The sequence below is a fragment of the Panthera uncia genome, chromosome F2, assembly GCF_023721935.1.
Source record: "Panthera uncia isolate 11264 chromosome F2, Puncia_PCG_1.0, whole genome shotgun sequence".
Classification (NCBI taxonomy): Eukaryota; Metazoa; Chordata; class Mammalia; order Carnivora; family Felidae; genus Panthera; species Panthera uncia.
Genome location: NC_064812.1, coordinates 33,169,687 through 33,194,462, shown reverse-complemented (window position 1 = coordinate 33,194,462; position 24,776 = coordinate 33,169,687). Strand labels below are relative to the sequence as shown.

Below are 24,776 nucleotides of genomic sequence, written 5' to 3'. Positions count from 1 at the left end.
TTTGATGGTTGCTATTGCCTTCATCAAATGTTTTGTTCATGCCCTGTTTTCCTAATTTCATTTAGTTGCCCGTCTGTTTCTTGTAGTTCACTAAACTTCCTTAATAGGATTATTCTGAATTCTTTGTCTGACATTTCATAGGTCTCCATTTTTGTTAAGGTCAATTGTTGGAGCTTTATTAGTTTCCTTTGATGGTATCATATTTACCCAATTTTTTTGTGATCTTTGATTTCTTATGTTGGTAGTCTGCACATTAGAGTAATTGGGGTCCTCTTCCAGACCTTACAGGGTTGCTTTGACAGAGACAATTCACCAGTCCGCTCAGTTTGGGTTTCTGAGTGTGTCTGCTGGTAATGAGTCTGGGCCAGTGGGGGCCAGCTATTAAGGTCTATTTTTGGCTGACGCAACTGTTTGGGTTCTGGGGACAGGGATGGGGTGTGCCACTGGCTGAGGACAGTTGGTTGGATAAGACTGCTGGCTTGGTTCTCTACCCAAGTGAGGCTGTAGGATGGGCTCTGTGGTTGGCCTGAAATCTGTGGTCAGCCTTCCTAGATGGTCAGGATACTATATTCAGAAGCCAGTGGAACTACGACTTAGCTTCCCTGCCCTGGCAGGGCAGCAGGCCTGGACTCGAGGCCATTACAGCTCATTGTCTGAGGGCCCAAATCAAGCCTGGGTGTGCGCTGAATTCTCTGTCAGGTGAGGCTACTGGTTTTACTCTGTAGGTGGGGGAAGCCACTGGCTGTGCTCTCTGTTCAAGTGCCACTGTAAGGCTGTTGAATGGGCAGAGCACCTTCCTGTGTGCTCTGGTTAAGCCTTCTGGTTAGACAGGCTAAAGACTGTATTCAGTGACAAGTGGGGCTATAAGTGAGATTCCTTGGCCAGGCACAGGGGGCAAAGTAGCCCTAAAACTGGTAAAGCTTTCTGTTTGCTGCCTTAACTCATGCCATACTGCACCCCACATTCCCTGGCCAAACAGTGCCATTCATCGGCTTTGCTCCGCAAACTATTGCTTCTGTCTGCTCTTCTCTTGGTCTGAGAGCTGCTGGACCACAGAGCTTGCAGATGTTTTCTTCGCCATTTCTCTTGCCAGATGAGACCAGAAGACACTCTCCACAGTGGGTGGGGTTCTGTCACAGCCCCACTGCCTGCGCAGGAGAGGTTGGGGCCACTCGAAGCTATTCTCAATTTCCCAAACAGGCTCTCTGGTTGCAAGGGGCCAGAAGCTACCCTCAGCCTTGGCTATGAATTAATCCCCTGCCTATGCACAGCATGGGGAGCCTCCATGCGTGGTACTGGCTCAGGTCTACCTGTCTTCCTCTCGGCTTGAGCGCTGCTGGGCCACACAGCTTCCAGGAGCTGCTGCCAGCCTGTCCCGTCAGGCAGTGTTGGAAGGCAGTCCCTCAGCAGGTGGAGTTGTGACTCAGCTCCTTGCCTGGGCATGAGCAAACTGGGCTCTAGGGTCAGCAAACCTCCTTGCTTACAGATCTAAATCAGGAAGATCTGCACCCCACAGAGGTCCGTGGTCAGAGTCAGAGTGTGCCCCCAACTTGGTTGTACAGATGAGTCAAGCTGCTGTTTGGGACTATTACTTGGGTACTGCAGGTATGAATTCTCTGTCAAGATCTGAGTGCTGGCTGCTGCAGCCCTTCCCTTCTTTACCACAGTCAGATTCCCAACAGTGAAGCCCTGCAGAGTCCCCTGAAATCCTCTTTCCCCCCTGGAGGAACCAGAGGCCCAGGGAGACCTCTACTCATTGTCTCTACTGCACTGGCCTGGGAGTGGCACAATGCGGTCAACATGTAGCCACTTTTCTTACTCTTGTTTTTTTTTTTTTTTTTTTTTTTAACGTTTGTTTATTTTTGAGACAGAGAGAGACAGAGCATGAACGGGGGAGGGTCAGAGAGAGGGAGGCACAGAATCTGAAACAGGCTCCAGGCTCTGAGCTGTCAGCACAGAGCCCGACACGGGGCTTGAACTCACGGACCGCGAGATCACGACCTGAGCCGAAGTCAGACGCTTAACTGACTGAGCCACCCAGGTGCCCTTTCTTTTCTTACTCTTGTAACGCAGTCTGTCTTGGTCTGTGAGGTGCAGGGGGTGCTTCAGCCTCAGCCCTGTGTTCTGGGATTCTCTCAGTGGCGTCTTATCTTTGAATAGATGTTAGCTGTTCTCGTGAGGGGGAGCGAAATCAGGAATGTTGCCATCTTGGTGCCGTCACTCCAACTACAGGTTTCTCTTTTAATAATGATAAAAAATGACACACTGATGATAACGCTTTAAATAAAAACTTCAATGGAAGGCCAAACACCAAAGCCAATTAAATACGAACCTGATATCTGCATTTCCAAACTCTGTAAATCAATTTCTTCTTGAACAGAGTGGAGAAAATGGGAAAAAATTGGGGCTTTGGGGTCAGATGGACGTGGGCCTGAATTCCAGGTTTAACACCTACTAGTAAGTGATATTGGGCTTAATTTACCAAACTTTTCCAAGCCTCAATTTTATCAGTCACAAAACTGATAAAACTTAGCTCAAGCATTGTTATGATAATTTAAAAAGATAGCATATATCAAAATGCATTAATGACAAAACATATAGCAAAACAGGAAATGATTTAAGACATCAAAATATGTGCCAGAGACATATTAAGCACTCAACAAGTAATGTTGGTTGTTATATCATCATTGACCATCATGTTGCTCTCTTCTGGGTAGATAATTGGCAATTTAATAATAATATCCAACTTAATAGCATTGTACTGTTAGGCTACTACAATAAAGAATTAATAATTGGATCTCGTTCGTGCTTCCTGGAGCAGTGATTCTCAAACTTTAATATGCATATGAATCACCTGGGGTTGCAGTTATAAGTGTACATTCTGATTCAGTGGGTCTGGGATGGGCTCCAAGGCTCCGAATTTCTAAAGAGCTTCAGGGGATGCTGATGCTGCATTCTAGGGACCACACTCTGATGGTAAGGCCCTGGTGATAGAATGGGCTGGCAAAGGTATTTACAGATAGGAAGTGTTCATAGCATAAATCTATAGGCTGAATTGTTTCTTATTTAAACATGATAACAATGAATAGATGTGTATTGTTCTTTTGTGTTCAGAAATTATGTTAGATAATAAATGAATAAAAGGTCAGTGTGGTCCAAAAGTGCTTGTCGCTCTATACTCCCCAGGAACCTGCCCTTGGGTTGACTGATACAGTCACCATGTGAACAGTTTAGCATCATTCATGTCCAACCCACTCCCTTCTCCCTCTGGGTTCCTGCTTGATCACATGTGAGAGGTCGTATGCTGGGGGGGGAACGCTCTTATGCCAATTTATTCTGGACTTTTGCTGCTTCTGACAGTGGTGCAATAGAGGATTTTCACAAGTGTTACTACAGTAACTCTGACCCAGCTAAAATATCTGGGTTGACGTTTTAGATATCTCATTTACAACCCCTTTGGAAAGGGATTTACCAGTATCCAAAAAGTACGTCTGAGCATTTACCCTTTGAACCAGGAGTCTTACTTTTAGGACTCTACTCTGAGGATTCTCTTCTGTGGCACAGACTAATGGCGTCCCACAGATGTCCGTGTCCTCATCCCTAAAACCTGTGAATGTGTTATCCTACATGGCAGAAAGGACTTTGCAGATGTGATTAAATTAAGAACTTTGAAATAAGGACTTTATCCCGGATTAAACGGGTGGGTTCAATGTAATCCAAGGGTCCTTGAAATAGAAGAGAGGGGCAGACGAGGAGAGCAGAATGATGCAATGCTCTCCACCCACCACTGCAGCTTTGGAGGTGGAGCAAGGGAAGTATGAACCAAGGAATGCGGGTGGTCTCTGGAAGCTAGAAAAGGCAAGGAAAGGGATTCTCCCCCTGGAGAGTCCGGGAGCCTCCGGGAGCTCCGGGAGAGAGTAAGCCTCCAGGAAAGAGTAAGCATGGCTGACAGCTTGGTTGTGGCACAGTGAGACGTGTGTTAGACTTCCGACCTCCAGAACTGTAAGAGAACACATTCGTGTTGTCTTAAACTATGAAGCTTGTGACAATCTTTTATGGCAGCAACAGAAAACTAATATACCGTCCACATATAAAATAGCACATGCATAAGTCCACCACTGTGGTTTCATACGAAAGAGCTAAAGACTGACAACAGCTCACGTATCCATCAGTAGAGGAGTAGTTGAGCAGATACAGCGACATACTCTGCACCTGTAGGAAAGAATGATGAAACTCTCCATACCTAAGGTGAGCTGACCTTTAGGACCTATTTTCAAGTAGGGAAAAAAAGCAAAATACAGAACACGAGGTATACTATTTTACCTCTCAAGTAGGAAAGAAAAGAGAAATAAGAATATGCATATATTCTTTTTTAATAAAGAGAAACACGTTAGAGGTAGGTCGGGAAAAAATAATAAAAATAATTACTAATGGGGATATAGGATGAAGGTGGTAGGGAAGGAAGCAGGACTTCTCTGAGAATACTTTTTTTAAATTTATAATTTTGACTTTTGGACCATGTAAATGTTTTACATATTCAAAAAATAAAATTCAATTTAAAATTTACAATAAAATGAAAATGCCCACAGTTAAGTTTAATAGTTTTCTGCCTGTGATTTATTCCAAAACGTTTTCTAGACTTTTACTCTGTGCCTAAGGGAATTCTATCCCAGTACAAAATGTATCCCTTAGATCAAGAAACTGTTTCCTGACAGAACCCTCAAAATTGCAGCTTGATAGTGGATTAAGATTGACAATTTCCACTGACTTTGCTATTTTTTAAATCATATTTTGACATTATGGACCTGACTGACAGGAAGGACACGGTACATGATTTACAAAGCAAATAATTACAGAACAACCAATTCCATAGAGTTGGCAACAGAGCCACCTGGTGGCAGAAACTAGCACTGTACCTTTAAAACCGCAGTGCTTTCTTTTTGAACTGCTGTGCTCTTTTATACTGAAATTCTATTGCGGAAGGGGAGCAGAGAGAGGTAACCAGAAACGGTTGGTAGCCCCTATTAAGAGCGCCTGTGTGAAACTGAGTTTACTCTTCACACAAGACATCAATGGATTACATTGCACAAAAATCCTGATTGAACCTTCATGTGATAAGAAGCAATTTTGGCAAAACTAATTTTAGAGTTAAAGACATGTCAAACCTATTCTCACAATCCATATTTTAAAAATTCGGTCGGTTTCAGTGTTGAGAAAAACAACAACAAAGAGCCAGGAGGATTTATAAGACTATTTCTGATTTCCTGGTTTTTAAAAGTGAGATGGAGGGGCGCCTGGTTGGCTCAGTCGGTTAAGCAGCCGACTTCGGCTCAGGTCATGATCTCGAGGTCCGTGAGTTCGAGCCCCGCGTCGGGCTCTGTGCTGACAGCTCAGAGCCTGGAGCCTGTTTCAGATTCTGTGTCTCCCTCTCTCTGACCCTCTCCCGTTCATGCTCTGTCTCTCTCTGTCTCAAAAATAAATAAACGTTAAAAAAAAAAAACTATTAAAAAAAATAAAAATAAAAAAAAAGTGAGATGGCAAAACCACTAGCACATCTTAGGAAGGTCTATTATTTTATATGGAAGGGGGAAGGACTTGGTTTTAAAACCTTAGAATAGGGGCGCCTGGGTGGCTCAGTTGGTTAAGTGTCTGACTCTTGATTTTGGCTCAGATCATGATCTCATGGTTTGTGAGCTTGAGCCCTGCATCGGCCTCTGTTTTGTTAGTATGGAATGTGCTTGGGATTCTTTCTCTCTCTCTCTCTCTCTCTCTCTCTCTGCCCCTCTCCTGCTCACACTCTCTCTCTCAAAATAAACTTTAAAAAATTAAAAAATTAAATTAAGTTGTAAAATAATTGTCATACAAACACTATTTGGATAATTGCTTTAATAGCTACAACACCCAAGGTGCTATCAGACAAATCAACTCAACTCTAAAGATATTTGCTGAGCAACTACTCTGTACCCGGCACCGTCCTGATTCAGGTCCTAAGAGGGATAGTGGTGATGCCCCAGAGACAGGTAAGCTTCTTTAAAGTTAACTGGAGAGTCTGCATTCAGCCATCAGATTAAAAAGTGGGCTGCAGATTAAAGAGGGGGGACCTACAGCTGAAGGAAAGGTCTTGAGGCTCCAAGGACGGTAGAGAAATGACCCAAGGCAGAGAAGCAGTCATGAAGATGAACAAAAAGAAGGGCAAAAGTGGACACGCGTGAGATGGAGGAAAACAGAAAGGATGCTAATAAAAAGGGAGGAAGAAAAGCTGCGGAAATTCACCTGCAACCTTCTCATAAGCAAAGCAGGGGCTGCAGTCCATCTACGTCCCTCTTCAGCTACTACTGAGTTACAAGTGAGGGTCTCGCTCGGGAATTACCGTCTCTCCTCGCATCGGCTATCACCTTTGCTGCAGATTTGCTCATCACGTGCACGATGTAGAGAGGGCAGTTCACAGCGCTGGCTATGGTGATGGCTCTCAGTGTGGCCTCTGCCTCCACTGCTTCCGGGCGGCACAGCTCATGGCCCTCAGGGCCTGTTATCCCCAATGCCAGCATCTTCTTTGCTCCCTAGAGAGACAGCAGAGACAGACACATGTGCAAGGAAGGTTTACTAATGACAGCTACCATTATCTTATTGCAAATTAAGTACACGGCCAGGCTTTCAGACCTGTTAGGAAGAGAGGTGTGTGTGTGTGTGTGTGTGTGTGTGTGTGGTGTGTATATTTGGGAAATATAATTTTAACACTCTGAGAGTATATGCTAGTTTTTCATACAGACATTTCACAATTACATTATTTTGACTGAAAAGCTAAAAAAGAAATGAGGCTAATTCTAGTCCCAGTCTTATGACTGGTTTAGTATAAAATAAAATAAAACCAAACATTCTAACCCCCAATATTATTAAAGTGTCTTATGTCACATTATTGCAATTAGTTGTGCTTTTTGCTGAATCATAGTCCTCACTGCCCTCTGTTCCACTCACCAAATGATACTGGACCGTCATTTGCCCTCTCCAAAATATTACTTCTTCCTTACAAAAAAGGCAGGAAATCAACACTGTGACTGTTGGTAAATGGTAAAATGACTGGCCAGGTGTCACACTGAGGAAGCAGAAGAGTACCATTTAAACTCTGGTCTACTTGAGTTTATGGCTCATGCCCGTTTCTCATGATCCCTGACTGCCTCACGGCCACCCAGCCTCACTCTCACCGACTTAAATGGGAACTGAGCCTAGGAGGGGAAAAAAAATCAGCTAATATGAAGGGTAAGAGACAGCTCTTAAAATCCTGCAGATGGTGTCCCTTCGGGCATTAAGAATGGAACTCACAGAAGAAATAAATAACATCTAGATTCCTCCAGAGCACATTTTAATATCCAGTTTCTGAAAAGAGTGGGGCTTTAAACAGCACTTAACATACTGCTTAAGTCATCAGATCCGCTGATGTCCACACTTTGGCATTCTGAACCAGCAGGAGGGGCTACTTCAAAAAAAGAAGAAAAAAAAAAAAAAAAAGAAAGTGCTAGGACACACAAAGACAATTGTTTGTTTGAGAAACATGTTTGGGGTCTGATAACTGAGTTGAAAAAGGGAAATCTTCATTCCCTTCATATACCACCTGAGTAAAAGTCAGAGCATGGAGTTAAGTAAACTGAGTCAAGGGTTTCCAAGCCACAGAACGTTAGTTTCTGGATCTCCATTCTTCCAATGCACCGAATGAGTTCACCTACTTGGGTCCCATTGTCTTCAGCTTCAGTCGTGGCCGTTCTCATTTGTGGCGAAGCTCTGGGATGCTTACCTCCGCAATCAGGTCTCCGTTTTCCGCGTGGACTTGAGCAATTGCTCCGATCTCCTTGCACTGAGAGAAGGCGGCATACAGCTCCTCGTCCCTCACCATGTACAGGTCTTTATAGGCCATAAACATCTTGAAAGAGTTCACACCTTTGTCTTGGGTAAGGATTTTCATTTCTTCTTTAACCTAAAGGGGAGCAGTAGCCAAACACACACACACACACACACACACACACAGTCACACTTTATTATTATTTTTAAAAATGTTTTATTTATTCTTGAGAGAAAGAGACAGGGCATGAGTGAGGGAGAGGCACAGCGAGAGAGGGACACAGAATCCGAAGCAGACTCCAGCCTCTGAGCTGTCAGCGCAGAGCCCGATGTGGGGCTCGAATTCACCAACCGTGAGATCATGACCTGAGCCGAAGTCGGACACTCAACCGACTGAGCCACCCAGGCGCCCCATACAATGTCACACTTTAAATAATAATATTTATTATTATTATTTTATTTTATTTTTAATTTTATTTAAATTATTTAAATTAAATTAAATTTATTTTATTTTTATTATTTTATTATTTATAAATTATTGTTTTGTTATTATTTATTAATAATAATAAATTTCAAATTTATTTCAACGTTCTCTTCCACGTTCAAAATGCTGCATTCAGAAGAGAATTAAGTAAAGTAGGGACAACAGTCTAATTCCAGAAAAAAAATGCAGTTAAGGCCTTGAACTCCCCCCACAGGTGAGAACTCACTTCATCTGATGAATATTACTGGTATGATACTTTTAAATCAGGAGAGAGTTCATAGTTTTCCCAAAGTACTGCACGTCTTTACTTGTATGTAAAATTCTCAGCATCTATCTCCTGATGGGAGGAAATTATTTTAGAAAATGAAAACAAAGCCACTTGGCAGTAACAGAAGCAATCATGTCTCCAGGAGGAATCGAAGCTCACGTAAGGTAAAGCTTTGGGCTCAGACCTGAAACCCACAGGATGGGCTCTCAGAAGGAGCAGGTAGACGTGCACTGAGCCACAGGCAGCTGCTAGGAGGTGAGAGACTCTGGACCGGTCGGAATCCTCAGGAGCCTTCAGGGGTGCCAAAGGTAAAAGACAAGATCAAAACAAGCTTAGTAACCGCCGTGCGGGTCCAGTTGGAGTCGCGATAAAAACTAATAACGTCAAAGAAAAAATTGGTGGATTTGAGCCGGTAAAATTGTTTGAATTTCTGTATGTTCACACACACATGCACGCATGCGCGCGCACACACACACACACACACACACACACACACACACGCCAAAACACGTTCTAGGCATAGGATTATTGTTCTTAGTTGTTATCCATCAACTTAAGAGAAGCTCTAACGGTCCAGGTAAAAAATATTACCAACAATTCAAACAGTAAACACGAATGACTAAAAACATGAAAAAATGTTAACCTTTCTGCTGATTAAAAAGTGCAAAATAGGGGAGCCTGGGTGGCTCAGTCGGTTAAGCGTCCGACTTTGGCTCAGGTCATGATCTTGCGGTCCGTGAGTTCGAGCCCCGCGTCGGGCTCTGTGCTGACAGCTCAGAGCCTGGAGCCTGCTTCTGATTCTGTGTCTCCCTCTCTCTCTGACCCTCCTCTGTTCATGCTCTGTCTCTCTCTGTCTCAAAAATAAATAAACATTTTTAAAAAATTTTTAAAAAGTGCAAAATAAAACAATGCAATTTTTTCTATTGAATCAGCAAAGTTTATAAATGACTCTATTACATATTAAATTACTCACTCCCATTGTTCTTTATTTCCTTACTGGTTTTTCTTACTTTTCTCTATGGTGCTTTATGGTCCGGCACATTATGTATTTACTGGTTAACGCCTTCCCCCACTAGAATTTCAGCCCCATGAAGAACTGGAAATAACACTGAAATGCTGACATGGTCATCACCGAAGCGATGGAATGAGCTCTAAGATATGTTAAGGAACAACAGCAAGGGGCAGAGCATGATACAAAGTGGTGCCTCGGGTTTGTTTGTTTTGTTTTTGTTTTACTTTTCTACAGTGTCAAACTTTCTACTGTGAGTCTATTATTTTCACGGTCAGAAAAAAAATGCCTTAAACATTTCGCATATGCACACGTGGACTTCCATATGCAGGTGCCATACCTTAGCCTTGCCGTTCCAACAATGTGGTACGTAAACCAGCCACACTGGCATCGGCTGGGAGTTTGCTGGAAATGCAGATTCTCAGGCTTGCCCCAGACCTGCTGCTATGGGTTGACTTGTGCACCCCCTTAAAGTTCACATGTTGTTTAAGTCCTTCCCCCAGTACTTCAAAAGGTGACCTTCTGGAAACAGGGGCACTGCCAATCTAATCAGTGGAGATGAGGCCATTTGGGTGGGCCTAATCCAGTATGTTGGTGTCTTCATAAAAGGGGGAAACGTGAACACAGACGTGCACACAGGGAGAACGCCGCGTGAAGATGAGAGCAGAAGCTGGGGTGCTGCTTCTACAAATCAAGGAACAGCCGAGATTACCAGCGAAGCATGAGAAGCCAGCGAGAGGCATGTGCCAGGTTCTCCCTCACAGTCCCCAGAAGGAAGCAACAGCCCTCCAACACCTTGATCTCAGGCTTCTTGTCTCCAGGAGGCTGAGACAGTGAATTTCTAAGCCGCTCAGTGTGTGGTTCTTTGTCCCAGCAGCCCCAACAAACTAATATGTTTACTGAACATAATCTGTAGTTAGACAATTTCTCCAGGTAAGCATTTGCATATTAAAGTGTGAGAAACACTGCTGAGGGCAAACATCCTCACCTTGACTCTGTCTTATAAAACAGGGGTGAGGGGGGTGCCTGGAAGGCTCAGTCGGTTGAGCATCTGACTTCAGCTCAGGTCATGGTATCACAGTTCATGGATTTGAGCCCTGAGTTGAGCTCTGTACTGACATCTCAGAGCCTGCTTGGGATTCTCTGTCTCCCTCTCTCTCTACCCCCCTCCCCCCACTCACACACGCATTCTCTCTCTGTCTCTGTCTCTGTCTCTCTCAAAAATAAATATTGAAAAAAAGAAAATAAAATGTTTAAAAAAAATGAGAGTGGGGGGAAGGAAAGAAGGAGAGAAAGAGGAAGGAAGGGAGAAAGGCGGAAAGCCAAAAGACCCTAATAGCACAAAAGAGACTAGATTCATCACTTAGAATGGTGTTCTTGGAGAAAAATTAACTTTTGCTGTGGACTATAAACCTTGCTATTATGTTTGCTGAGCTATCTGTTAAAGATTGATTACTAGTTTTATATTAATTTGGTGCCTGAAGCCCAACTTTTAGGGGGAAGTGGGGACATAAGTTACATGGTAACTTCAAATAAAGTCACCCTCCTGAGCCCTTCCTGGTAAAAGGATTTCTGAATTAGGTCCATGTTGGCAACTGAGGGGCTCCCGGGTGGCTCAGTTGGTTAAACACCTGCCTTCAGCTCCGGTCATGATCTCACGGTTTGTGAGTTCGAGTACCTCATCGGGCTGACAGCCCAGAGCCTGGAGCCTGCTTCAGATTCTGTGTCTCCCTCTCTGCCCCTCCCCCACTTATACTCTATCTCTCTCAAAAATAAATAAAACATTAAAAATTATTAAAAAAACATGTTGGCAATTGAAATTCAAGTAAAAATTTCTTCCAAAGTATGCATACATGTTTTTAATGAGGAGAAATAAACATATTTTAACATCTCTCAAAACTATCTTTTCTATCTGAATTATGTTGTCATTTCTGCCATGGCCTAAATGATCAGCAGATAGGGAGGGCTGGCTTTAGCTCTGCTATGAAATGATCTGACTTGGTGTTGATGTTAGTGGAAGAGACCAGGAATGGCCCAGGTTAGAATACAGCTGGGAGGTGACCTTCATAACCTTCCTGGTCTGTCCCTTCCCTGGTTTTCCCCTGATATTAAACATTTCTGACTGAAGTTCTATTCTGTGGGAAAATACTGCCTAAAAGAGCCTGAAGGTGTTAAAATTGAGTTCAGTACTTTAAAAAATTACAGTTAACAATGTTACAATTCATGGATTACATATCATGAAAGGCTATTGTGAATGACTATAAAGGATTTATCCTATCATCTTTATACGCTTTAAACATTTTTTTTAGTTTTTCAAATTGATAACTCTTCACAGGACTCCAAATTCAAAAGGTAAAAAGAATATGCAAGGAAAAGCACCCCCTCTAATTCTGACTTCCAGTCATCCAGGAAGCAACCGATATCACCAATTTCTTACGTGTTAACATTTGTTTCTTTTTTTTAATAACTAAAACAAATGTTTTAGCTTATTTTTTGAGAGAGAGAGCAAGGAAGGAGCAGAGAGTGAGGGAGACAGAGAATCCCAAGCAGGCTCCACACTGTCAGCACAGAGCATGACTTGGAACTTGAACCCAAGAAACCTGAGATCATGTCCTGAGGCAAAATCCAACGCTTAACCAACTGAGCCAAGAAGGCGCCCCTGTTTCTTTCTTTCTTTTTTTAAATGTTTATTTATTTATTTTGAGAGAGAGAGAGAGAGAGAGAGAGAGAGAGTGAGTCTCAGGCACCCCTGACACTACCAGTTTATTGATCTTGTACAGAGCAAGGAATAGGGGACTACATGGAAGAAATGGACCCCTCATTGGTTCACCTGGTCACTCCACCATGTCACTGCCACGTGAAGACTGTAGTCACAGCAGACTTTGGGATCAGCCCAGCTTCGCCAGGTCTCGAAGGCCTTGATGAGGGAACCGCCCTTCTGAGGAATGGCAAAATCAATGATCATGGTGGTGCCTCCTGCCAGGGCAGCCTGGAATCACAAGAGGGTTTCAACAGTTAGCCATCAATTTTTCAGCCGAGTCACTTATCTCCTTGAACGCTGTGCGTTTGCAAGCACTTGTGGGTCCACGAAATTGCACAACGCTGCTTCCTGTTTAAAAGACCCAGAGGGACATGAATAGACTTTCCATAAATTAAAGTTTGAAGTGCTAAACTTGCTGGACTTGCTTCCATAAAAAGAATGCCATGTCTGGTGAGAAGAAAATGGCTGTGGCCCAAACAAAACAGAGTGAGGATTGCAAGGAAAAACCGAAATGGAAAAATGGAGAAGACTCAAAACTTTTTCTTCTCAAGAAGACCGTATTCATCACTGTGAAAATCCCAATGCATTAGCATCAGTCTCAGTGAACTGGATCTCCAACTGCCTCGTGCTCCACACAGAATCCTGGAGACTCACGTGATGCCTGCTTCGCCTACATTCCCCACAACCAACTGGGGACCCTTCGTCTTTCCTTAACTCCCGACTGTCCCCTCTAATCCATCCCCCTGGTCCTGGTCCAGCCTCTTCTCCTCCTTCAGCTTGATCTTTATATCCCACCCCCTCCACAGACTCCTTGGTGCAACTGGAAGCACGTTCCACAGCACAAATGTGACCACTTGACTCCAAAGGTTAAAACCAAATGCTTTTAACCACCTCTGGACTGAAGTTGAGTCTTCTCAACATGGTCTACGAGGCCCCACGTGATCTGCCTCAACTCGTATTTTCCTTGGCACATTACATTATATGACACTGCCTTATGACTAAATTTAAAAGTAAGTTGCTTAACCAAGCGTTTTTGATGAACTACTGAAATTGATTTTACTTAAACTAAAATCACAGGGTGGTTAATGTGCTTTAAGTGTTGCAGTCAAACAAGGTAGGTGAAGAAAACAAACGTAGCCAGGAAGTGTGGTGGTGCAGTAAAGGCACTGGCCAAGGAGGCTGACAGACTTCAGAGCATAGAGGTTAGATTCAGCACCTGTCATCTGCGGTACCTGAGAGGCCAAGAGCCCCTCTCCCAGGTCCCTCCAATTGCACCCCCATCAGCCTCCCTGCAAAGCCGCCCAGACTCCATGTGTCCCCCCTGGTTTGCTGGCTCTCATCTTACTTCAATAGATTTTTTTTTTCCTAAGTCACTTGGCCCCACTCCAATTCTTTTTGCTCTGAAAAATCTCACTTTTTGTACAGAAGCCTATACTTTGTCTCCACCTTTAGATAACAGTGCCTTATTCTTGGCAAACAATACACATTTGCATTTCTTAAGAAATCACTATTGGTGTAATGACAATACTAGGAAAAAAATCCTCAAGCTCTGTATTTTTATTTGAATGCAGATTAATCTTCTTGCCGTCTTCCTTCCTAACGTGTCTTCCCAGTGCGTTGCGGATATCCCTTGAGGATGAAGGGCATCTTTCTAACAGAAATGCTGTTAATTCAAGTGTTAGAAGAAAAGTACTTTTTTTAGTGCCTACTAAACTACAAAATCAAGCTTAAAGAACTATCCTTTCCATTCTTTCCATATTAAAAGTCTTCCACATTCAGGATGTAGGCAAACTAGATATGATGCTGGTGGAAATAAAATAAATGGTGTAGCTACCTTGGAAAGCAGTGTGACACTTTTTCAGAAAGTTAAACATAGAGTTACCATGTGAGCCAGTAATTCTAATCCTAGGCATCTATGGGTGGGAAATAAAAACATGTCCACACAAAACCCTGTACACAAATATTCAGAGCAGCAATATTTATAATAGCCCCAAACCGGAACCAACCCACGTGTCCATAACGGATGGATCGACAGCAGAATGCAGCATGTGAACGCTGTGGAATATTATTCGGCCATAAAGAGGAAGCACTGACACATGCTGCGATGTGCATGAACCTTGCAAACGTTACGCTCGGTGAGAGAAGCCAGTCACAGATCATGTAGTATATGATTCCACTTGTACACAATATCCAGGAGAGGCAAATGCTTAGAGACAGTAAGGAGAACAGTGGTTGCCTTGGGCTGGAAGGGTTGAGTCGAGGTGCCAGCTCACGGGCACGGGGCTTCTTTTTGGGCTGATAAAAATGCTCTAACATTGGTTGTGGTGATGGTTGCACAATTCCAGGAATATACTAGAAACCACTGACCTTAAATGTACACCTTAAATGGCTGAATTGTATCATATATGAATTATGTCTTAGTGAAATTATTACCAAAGAAAAAAAGTTTACTACATGTAAGCTATGGAATGAGAGGGGTGGGAGGGCCCACAAATAATCAGACAGAGGTTCTCCCATTCGGTGTTTATAGACTGCAGCGGGCGATGGAAATAAGAATAAATAATTATGACAAAATACTCAGTTTGTAATACCAGGTAGCAAGTATATTTCTACAATAAATGGTAGTCTAGAAATTGCTAAGGGTAGGTAAAAATCGCTAAGCTCCTTGGAAGAGGTCCCGGGGAAAGACTACTGGGAATTCAGAAGAGGGAAGGATGAACAGAGGCCAGAGGAGGCATGGATTTAAATCAGCGTTAGGACACACACGTGAAGTTGCCAGCCGGCTAATAATATCTAACTGGCAGTGTGTACTTCTAATGTGCCAGGAACTGCTGACGTTCTGGATGTTCTAACTTTTGTAATCCTCTCACCAGATCTGCAGCAGGGAATATTATCAGCCCCTGTTTAGGGTGGAGGGAACCCAACACAGCACTACCAAATAACTTGACAGAGGCCGGACTGGAGTCAGGTCATCAGGTGCCAGGGCCTGTGCTCTGAGGAACAGCCAACAGCATGGGGGATGCTCTGAGGAAGGGCCCGTGAGGAAGAGCCAGCCCCTCAGCAGAAACTGGTAAGGGGCAGAATTAAGACCTGGACTAGGGTTGGAGCAAAGCATTGGTTCCGACAAGAGGAAGGCTGCACCTTCAGCAGGGGTGGCGGGAGTCCGTGAACTGATTCTGACAGGGATGGCTGATGGTGGCAGATGAGGGGACACCGGAGGAAGGCAGCTGTGGCAAGTGTGGTGTGCAACATCCTGAGTGTGAGGTGCTTGGGCACATGTGGACTTTGTGTATTTGCACACAGAAGGAAACACAGACCTGACGCTGAAGGCAGGGGAGAGTTGGGGCAGTCACCTTGGAGAGGATGCCAGAGGGGTCCTGAGGTTGGCCGAAACAACCCCAGGAGAGAGAAGTGACACAGGATAATCTAAATCATAATACCTGTTCCGGAACATTCCAACACTTAGCACAAAAGCAACAGTACCATGCCCAGACAACCATTTACAGTGGCTGTTTCTGGGTGGGCATAATTGCAGGTTGCTTTAATTTCCCTCTAGTTAAATTTTATTTTTAATATTTGCTAACTTTTCTATAACAAAGCACAAGCTTTATAAGAAGAAAACAAGACTTCATGGACAGATGATAAAAATACATGCACATGCTAGGTAATTACATGGAGACTGTAGATGGTCTTCTTGCCAGACTGTAGATGTGATAGTCAAAGGACCATTTACTAAAACAACAGCAGACCAAAAGTCCTGGGGTTACAATTTGAAAGCTCCCCAATCAGGATTCTTCACACCTGCCCCACCTCCCTCATTACCCGGGAGCAGGAAAGGGAACCGAGAACCACCCTTTACCTCTTCTTTGTTGCTTCTGGTTCTGTTTCTCCTCCACTCTCTTTCTCCCTGTCCTCCCCCCAAAATGGGAACAAATTTCGAGAAACCCTAGTGAATGGGAAAGGGTGTGGGAAGATGTATGGACAACAAAATCTACCTGTTACCAAACCACCGGGGGGCATGAGCCACTGGCCTCCGGGATCCCGCTGCCACCCTGGGTCCTGGCAAACAGGCGCCAGCCACTGTCTGCACCCCAGCCTCCTCTGAACCTCTTTTTTTTTTTAAATAATGTTTTACTTATTTTTGAGAGAGAGCGCGCAAGTGAGGGAGGGGCAGAAAGAGAGAGAGGGCAGAGGATCTAAAATGTGCTGACAGCAGCCAGCCCGATGTGAGGCTCGAACTCATGAACCGTGAAGTCATGACCTGAGCCAAGTCAGACCCTCAACTGACCGAGCCTCTTTTCTCCCCTCATCTCCTGATCTCCCTGGTCTGTCTGGTTACCCATGCTCCTTTCACTGCCCAAAGGGATCTCAAATCCTTGAATATTATTTCAAGACCTGAAATGGCCCTTCCTTGTTCTACTGGATCTGGGGAGTCACGTGTGTGCCAGAACTGAGGATGTACAATCCCAAGTAGAGGTAAAGGAGATGTGCTCCTCCTAGGAGGTATTTGCCTCTTCATTTTTATTTATTTATTTTTTTGGAGAGAGAGAGAAAGAACAGGGGAGGGGGCAGAGAGAGAAAGGGAGAGAATCTTAAACAGGCTCCACACTAAGCAAGGAATCCGCCATGGGGCTCAATCCCACAACCCTGGGGTCATGACCTGAGCTGCAATCAAGAGTCTAAGGCTCAACCCACTGAGCCACCCAGGCACCCCACTATTTGCCTGTTCAAAGAAGGGCTTGTGAATGCCCAGGCCTGGGTTAAGCATCTTATTATACACATTAGCTCGTTTAATTAAGCCTTTCTACAGTCTGGAACAGGTAGGAGTTGTTTTTCTTACTTCACAGTTGAGGATATGGGGGCTCAGAGATGTCGTATGATTCTCCAAGGCAACACGGAGGGGCACAGGACTCTGAGGGGTAAGTCTGACATTCAGCCTGCTCTGGGCCTCGGCCCTACGCCAGCTGCTTCACCTGAGCCACTCTTCGGTAGAGTGCGATCTGATTTCCAGCCAGTTGCTCTGGTCATCAGTGAATCATTACTTGGAGAGAGGCACAGGTTGATAAAACGAATCAAGTACTTAAGAAACCAAAAGCCTTACGAAACAAAACAACTGTCAAACTGTGAATTGGAAATCCACAAATGCAACAGAACTTTATTTAGCTCACTAGATGTTCGTCACTGTGACAATCACTGTGGAAGTAATACGTCCCTAGAAGGTCTACAAGGAAGGGCCCCACACTGCTGCTGCTTCCCCTTCACAGACCTATTGCCCCTGGAATAATCTCCTTGATTCAACAAACCGACCGGTCAGAACATCACATTCCCAGCCCACCTCAGGTAGCCACAGCGTCTGTTTAACTGCTTTTATCATCGGAGGCTTTTAGGTTCATGTCACAGATGTTCAGGGTTTACCTAACATTTGAGGAATGGAGAGAGTTTAGGCAGGGGAGGGAGAACCCGTAGAGGGTGAAAATTTCTCTCATATTTCTGTGTGAACCTCAACTGTCTCCTTCGTTTTTGCTGCTGATAGACTTCACGCCACTTTTATTTGTCAGAGAGCCAAACAAAATGTATTTACCTTATCTAATCTTGGCTCATAAATCAATTCTTTCAGCTCCTAATTACTTTGGCTGTTCTCCCTTGAAAACCTTCCAATTTATCTAAAGCCTTCTTCAGGGGTGGGGGGGCGGGTGGAGGAGAGCATGTGCTGTATCAGGTGCAAATGTGATAGAACATAAATTGAGATAAACTCCAACAGCGGGGTCACAATATTATATAACACAAGATTCTATTTAAGAATGTATTAGGTTGTATATCACTATTGAAGGCATCCCAAGCATCGTCTTCCTTTTGATGGTGTCACCGAATTTTCATTTCTAAGCTCATCCTGGAACCAATGAGTTTGTCTTATGAAAATCAATCATAGGACCTGCTTAATCAACCCAAGTAAAGCAGAAGGAGATGGAAGAGGGCAATTTGAGCCTTAGGGAAGGGGGCTGAATTCTCAGCTTTCCTATAGTCACTAAGACGTATGAAAACAAACTTCAGGATCCCAATTTATGTTCCGATTCCAGAAGCCCATTTGGCTTTGTAAAGATGTCCTCCGCACTGCCGCTCCGTGCCCGGCTCCTTGTCTCCCCAAGTCCGAAATATTAGCCATACCATCGTCCATCCAATTGTGCAAACCAGACTGAAGAGTCACCCTTGGCATTTTTCTCTCTTCTTCTCAACATTGCCAGAGCCAACCCATTGGCAAGCCCAGCTCTTCCCCAGGCTGCCTCCTACATCGTCCGTGAATCTCCTTACTTCTTGCGTCTATACCTCCACTGCCCAGTGCCACCTACATCCTCTGACTGGACTAGAGCAGTAGCCTCTTCACTGTCACCTTGTCCCTAGCCATGCTCACCACTTCTGATCTTATATTGATTTCCCTTTTGCTCTTACAATGGAGAAAACACAATTATTACACATCCCATAAGGCTGAAACTTTAGGTGACTCCTCTGTTTGCTATTGAGTCACCTCCCTTCCAACCCATTTGACCCATTTCAATGACACTGTTCCTCCCTCTCCTTGGAGAGCTCTGAGCTCTGTTCTACCTCAGAGAGAGATGTCACTCCTGCTCTTTCCTCTCCAGCCCCTCCTCTACTTGGTCCAGTGACTCTTAACCCTGGGTACACACCAGCATCATCTAGGGAAATTTATCCCATCCCTCAGAGATCCTGACTGGATGGATGTAGTTTCAACTCTGTATGTTCTGTGCCTATTACAGTGCCTGGTACACAAATATTCTTTAAATGTCTAAGGGAATGTTAAAAAGAAAAGCACAGGCCCAAGAGGGAGTCACTAATGCTAGCTAGGCCAAGTCACCAAACCAGAGTTTAATACCTAACCTTACCGCAATCTCAGCTCTGCCTCAGAAATGTAGTCAGGAATTTCCTGGTTGGCACCAATGAGGTAATCTGTCATCTGGACCCTCTCCATCCCCCAAAGTAAGATGAGGTAATCTTCAGGATAAGACCCCCTGCCCTTCCCCCTAAGAGAGAGTGACCTTTCAGGAACCAATCCTTTCTTTTCTTTTGCTAAATAATTTCCCTCTCCACTCTCCTTCCTATAAAAACCTTCTATTTTGTAAACTACTTGGAGCTTCTTTCTACCTGACAGATGGGATGCTGCCTGATTCATGAATCGCTTAATAAAGCCAATTAGATCTTCAAATTTACTCAGCTGAATTTCTGTTCTTTAACAGGAGAAAGGAAGGGAGGGATCAATGAATTTCCTCCAGTAGCTATGAGATGGAGTAATTATGATGATTCACTTTTCCAATAGCAAAATGAGAAAGCAGTGTAATTTGCATGTTAATGTGACATTTCATTTCTTAAAAATATTGCTAGCCCTGGCCATGGAGCTTTCTGGATCCTTCTATGAACATGTTAATGTGGAATGTAGACTGAGCGAATATGAAAGCTGAATGCTCAGTTTTCTCCAAAGCTCATCACCTAATCAGTGTTAATTAACAGATTAGAATCTATATTGGCCTCAAATGACTTCTTCTTTCTTTCTTTCTTTCTTTCTTTCTTTCTTTCTTTCTTTCCTTCTTTCTTTCTTTCTTTCTTTCTTTTTTCTTTCTCCCTCTCTCTCTTTCATTCTTTCGAGACAGAGTACACAAGGGCAGGGGAGGGACAGAGAGAGGGAGAGAGAGAGAGAATCCCAAGTAGGCTCTGCACCATCAGTGCAGAACCTGATGTAGGGCTTGATTTCACGACTGCACCATGAGGTCATGACCTAAGCTGAGATCAAGAGCTGGATGCTTAACCAAATGTGCCACCCAGGCACCCCAAGTGATTTCTTGTTTTATAAAAAAGATTACACTTTATTGTACTTTAACTTTTAAGGTCTTTGTTTTTATGTGTGAACAGATCCTCAGGATTTGGGAATTCATGAGTATCACCATATCAATTTCTCTAGTACTTGCAATGAAACATAACTGAAGAACTGAAGTGTCCTCCCTCAGTTTGTTACTTGACCTATGACAGGAGAAGCACAAAGTGGAAGCGAGCAGTAGACTCTGGGCACCTGCTCTCTTATCTGCTAAATAACTTGCTCAGAAACATAGTTTGTGATGCAGCAAGCCATTAGGACTGGTGACCTGGCGAAAGGGAAAATGCCAGACCTTAAGCATTCACTCAAAAATAGTCACAATCATCAAAGTTAAGCCCACAAGCTCAAAGTCTACTGTATATAATTTATCATGAAGGCCAACATACATTAGAGCCCCATATACCTCTAGTCTGTCTGCCATTGGGAACAGAGAGCATGGTTTTCATCTCTACCCCAGCCACAGTGCCAGCCACTTTGTGGGTTTCCAAGAAATATTGTTGGCTGAAATAATAAAATCTAATCATCAACTTGAAAAATCCTTAGTTTAGGATCATTCCATTTTAAATTGTGGTGCCAGGGTCCAGAGTATGCCCCTGTGGCATAAAAATCATTTTGAGCTGAAGGTATTTAAGAATAGGTGTGTGAGAGTGTGTGTCTGTGTGTGTGCGAATACCCTTATCTGCCTAAAAGCAAAGCCTCCCAAAACTCAACTGTAATAAATCCCCTTCTAGGAAGTTTCACCACCAGGGAAGATTGACTCTTAACACCTGAGACTAGAAACTTGCACCACACCTCAACAGACCTTGTCACAAACCATCATATTTCCCACCGATTTTCTTAAGAGCCCATCTGTTTTTCCTAAAAGTCATTTGTTTCCCCATCAGTGTCCTCTCTACTCCCCCTCTTCTCTTATTAAGAAGTCATTTATGTTCCCATACATGCCCTCTCCTTTCCTCTCCCCTGTTAAGGTGGTATATAAACCCCAAATTCTAACCACCTCTTGGGTCACATTTTTCTGTGAACCTGCATATACCTGAATTTTAAAGATCTGTCTTTTCTCTTGTTAATGTGTCTTTTGTCAGTTAATTTGCATGTCCCAGTTACTAAACATAAGAGGATATAGGAAAACTTTTTCCTTCCTGACAGTAGCATCATGGAAACCTTGATTTACACACTACTTCTGTTGGACATTAAAAACCCTCAGGCAAATGAGGAGGAAACATGCAGTGGAACTGAAAAGCAGGGAGAACTCAAGTATGAAAACTGTAAGAAGGCAAGTCCTAGATTCTGTCAAGTTCAGCGAAAGAATTCCTAACAAACAACACCCTTAATGGGGCCCTATTTAACATCAAGCGGTTTCTAATTAATCTTTGAGATTTTTTTTCTTCCTCTGATTAGTGCAAAGATTAACTTTGTAATCAGTAAAGAGCTACTCGAGAAAATCACAGAATTATAAACTCTTAGAGCTGGAGCATGCAAGCTATTAGCACAGGAAGAGCATTCAAAGCTCAGCTTCACCAGCAATGAAAAAAAAGCTCATTTAAAAACATTAAGAAATTCTGTTTTTCCTATTAAATTGGCATTGATTTTTTTGTTTAAGGCAGTAGTTACAATTAACCAGGATTCAGTGAAATGAGAATTGTATGCGTTGCTCATGGGAGCATGAACTGATCTGGGAATATGTATTAAACTCCTTTAAGATCAATCTAAGACTCTTTGGTCCAGTCATTTCACTCTGAAGGGTGATTTCTAAGTCAATTATCAAGAATCCGTATGATAATTTATGTCCCAACATTGTTACACAAGCAAAAAAACAAAAAACAAAAAAACAAAAAACAAACAAAAAAACCCCCAAGAACCCAGAAACCACCAAAATGTCAACCACTGAGAAGACAGGAAGGGAGCTTTTAACAGTTTATGAAACAGGATGAAAAACGGGTAGCGTAGTTGAAGGAAGGATGAATTGGTTCGGAACATGCTGAGTGCAAAGTGCTTGTGGGACATTGAGGTTGTGATATCCTCAGACAGGCCGAAATAGAAACCTGATGCACAGAGACAAGAACACAGAGAGAAACCTGTGAGGCTTAGCCTTGGCGAGGACAACAGGGCCCTGGAAATCACATTCTCCAACGGCAGTTAAGGTTCTGGGGGAAATGTGTAATGAATGAGGCTGTCTCCAGAGAGCACACAAAATTTAGTAGAAGGAAAAATATGCGCCCCAAAGAGAAAACCGTGAAAATACGGGAAGCAAGATGTTAAACATTATAGGTGATTTAAATATTATTTTTCTTTACGTTCAACTGTATTTTCCTTTTTTTAAAAAAAGGCAGTTATTCAAGCAATATATATTGAGCAACTATAACGCTCCAGCGTTTTCCTGAGGGCTGGATAATGAATAATATATATTGTTTTCATTACTTTCACTTTTTTTTTTAAAAATTGAGATTGTTCTTCCAACCAAGGCATCATAATATAGATAAGGAAATGTTAACAACTCTGAGAGAAGAAGTGACTTGCCCAAGGTCACACTGTCAGCCCACACAGCTTCCAAAGCCCAGCCTGGAGCTCCCACAAGCAACAGAGAAAGGGATCTGACTTGCGACCAAGTTTTCTGAAGTGCAGTTCTACAACGTGAAGAAATTCTATAAATACACCACACACGCATGCTTAATCATACACCTTCCACTGCCTTATTATAAGCAATCATCTTGATGGCAATTTACCAAAAAGTCCCAGAGCAAAGCGTAATTTCCTTTCTTGACAGTTTTGAAGACTTTTGTCCTACAAAAGAAAAAGAAAAAAGTGTTCTGTGTGTTTTCCCAATTAAAAAAAAAAAAAAGATCCTTATACCAGCTACTGATGCTGCCAGATTTTTAATGTGAGCCCACCCACTCCAAGCTGCATATGTCTGAATATCTATATCTATATCTATCTATCTATCTATCTGGAAACTGGCCAGGCTTTCATAATTTACTCTCTTATCACAGGATATAGTAAAAGCAAAGTCGTAATTCCTTCAACTTTACCTAACTCACAATATCCATTTGCATTTAAAAAATCCCATTGTTGATTGGAAGAATAAATATTGTCAAAATGTCAATACTACCCAAAGCTATCTACACATTCAATGCAATCCCAATCAAAATTGCACCAGCATTCTTCTCGAAACTAGAACAAGCAATCCTAAAATTCATATGGAACCACAAAAGGCCCCGAATAGCCAAAGTCATTTTGAAGAAGAAGACCAAAGCAGGAGGCATCACAATCCCAGACTTTAGCCTCTACTACAAAGCTGTCATCATCAAGACAGCATGGTATTGGCATAAAAACAGACACATAGACCAATGGAATAGAATAGAAACCCCAGAACTAGACCCACAAAAGTATGGCCAACTCATCTTTGACAAAGCAGGAAAGAACATCCAATGGAAAAAAGACAGTCTCTTTAACAAATGGTGCTGGGAGAACTGGACAGCAACATGCAGAAGGTTGAAACTAGACCACTTTCTCACACCATTCACAAAAATAAACTCAAAATGGATAAAGGACCTGAATGTGAGACAGGAAACCATCAAAACCTTAGAGGAGAAAGCAGGAAAAGACCTCTTTGACCTCAGCCGTAGCAATCTCTTACTCGGCACATCCCCAAAGGCAAGGGAATTAAAAGCAAAAGTGAATTACTGGGACCTTATGAAGATAAAAAGCTTCTGCACAGCAAAGGAAACAACCAACAAAACTAAAAGGCAACCAACGGAATGGGAAAAGATATTTGCAAATGACACATCGGACAAAGGGCTAGTATCCAAAATCTATAAAGAGCTCATCAAACTCCACACCCGAAAAACAAATAACCCAGTGAAGAAATGGGCAGAAAACATGAATAGACACTTCTCTAAAGAAGACATCCGGATGGCCAACAGGCACATGAAAAGATGCTCAACGTCGCTCCTTATCAGGGAAATACAAATCAAAACCACACTCAGATATCACCTCACGCCAGTCAGAGTGGCCAAAATGAAGAAATCAGGAGACTATAGATGCTGGAGAGGATGTGGAGAAACAGGAACCCTCTTGCACTGTTGGTGGGAATGCAAATTGGTGCAGCCGCTCTGGAAAGCAGTGTGGAGGTTCCTCAGAAAATTAAAAATAGACCTACCCTATGACCCAGCAATAGCACTGCTAGGAATTTATCCAAGGGATACAGGAGTACTGGTGCATAGGGGCACCTGTACCCCAATGTTTATAGCGGCACTCTCAACAATAGCCAAATTATGGAAAGAGCCTAAATGTCCATCAACTGATGAATGGATAAAGAAATTGTGGTTTATATACACAATGGAATACTACGTGGCAATGAGAAAAAATGAAATATGGCCTTTTGTAGCAACATGGATGGAACTGGAGAGTGTGATGCTAAGTGAAATAAGCCATACAGAGAAAGACAGATACCATATGGTTTCACTCTTATGTGGATCCTGAGAAACATAACAGAAACCCATGGGGGAGGGGAAGGAAAGAAAAAAAAAAAAAAAAAAAAAA

The 24,776-nt window shown here is 43.0% G+C and overlaps 1 protein-coding gene across 1 annotated transcript in view; it reads right to left on the bottom strand.

Moving 5' to 3' along the window:
* Positions 1 to 24,776, bottom strand: part of DPYS (dihydropyrimidinase) — an 82,438-nt gene that overhangs the window by 53,263 nt on the left and 4,399 nt on the right. Inside the window, exons 2-4 of the mRNA XM_049633016.1 lie at positions 12,425 to 12,583; positions 7,790 to 7,969; positions 6,371 to 6,560 (exon numbers count right to left, since the gene is read on the bottom strand). Coding sequence (XP_049488973.1) covers positions 6,371 to 6,560; positions 7,790 to 7,969; positions 12,425 to 12,583 — 529 coding nt within the window. The remainder of the gene's footprint in view (positions 1 to 6,370; positions 6,561 to 7,789; positions 7,970 to 12,424; positions 12,584 to 24,776) is intronic.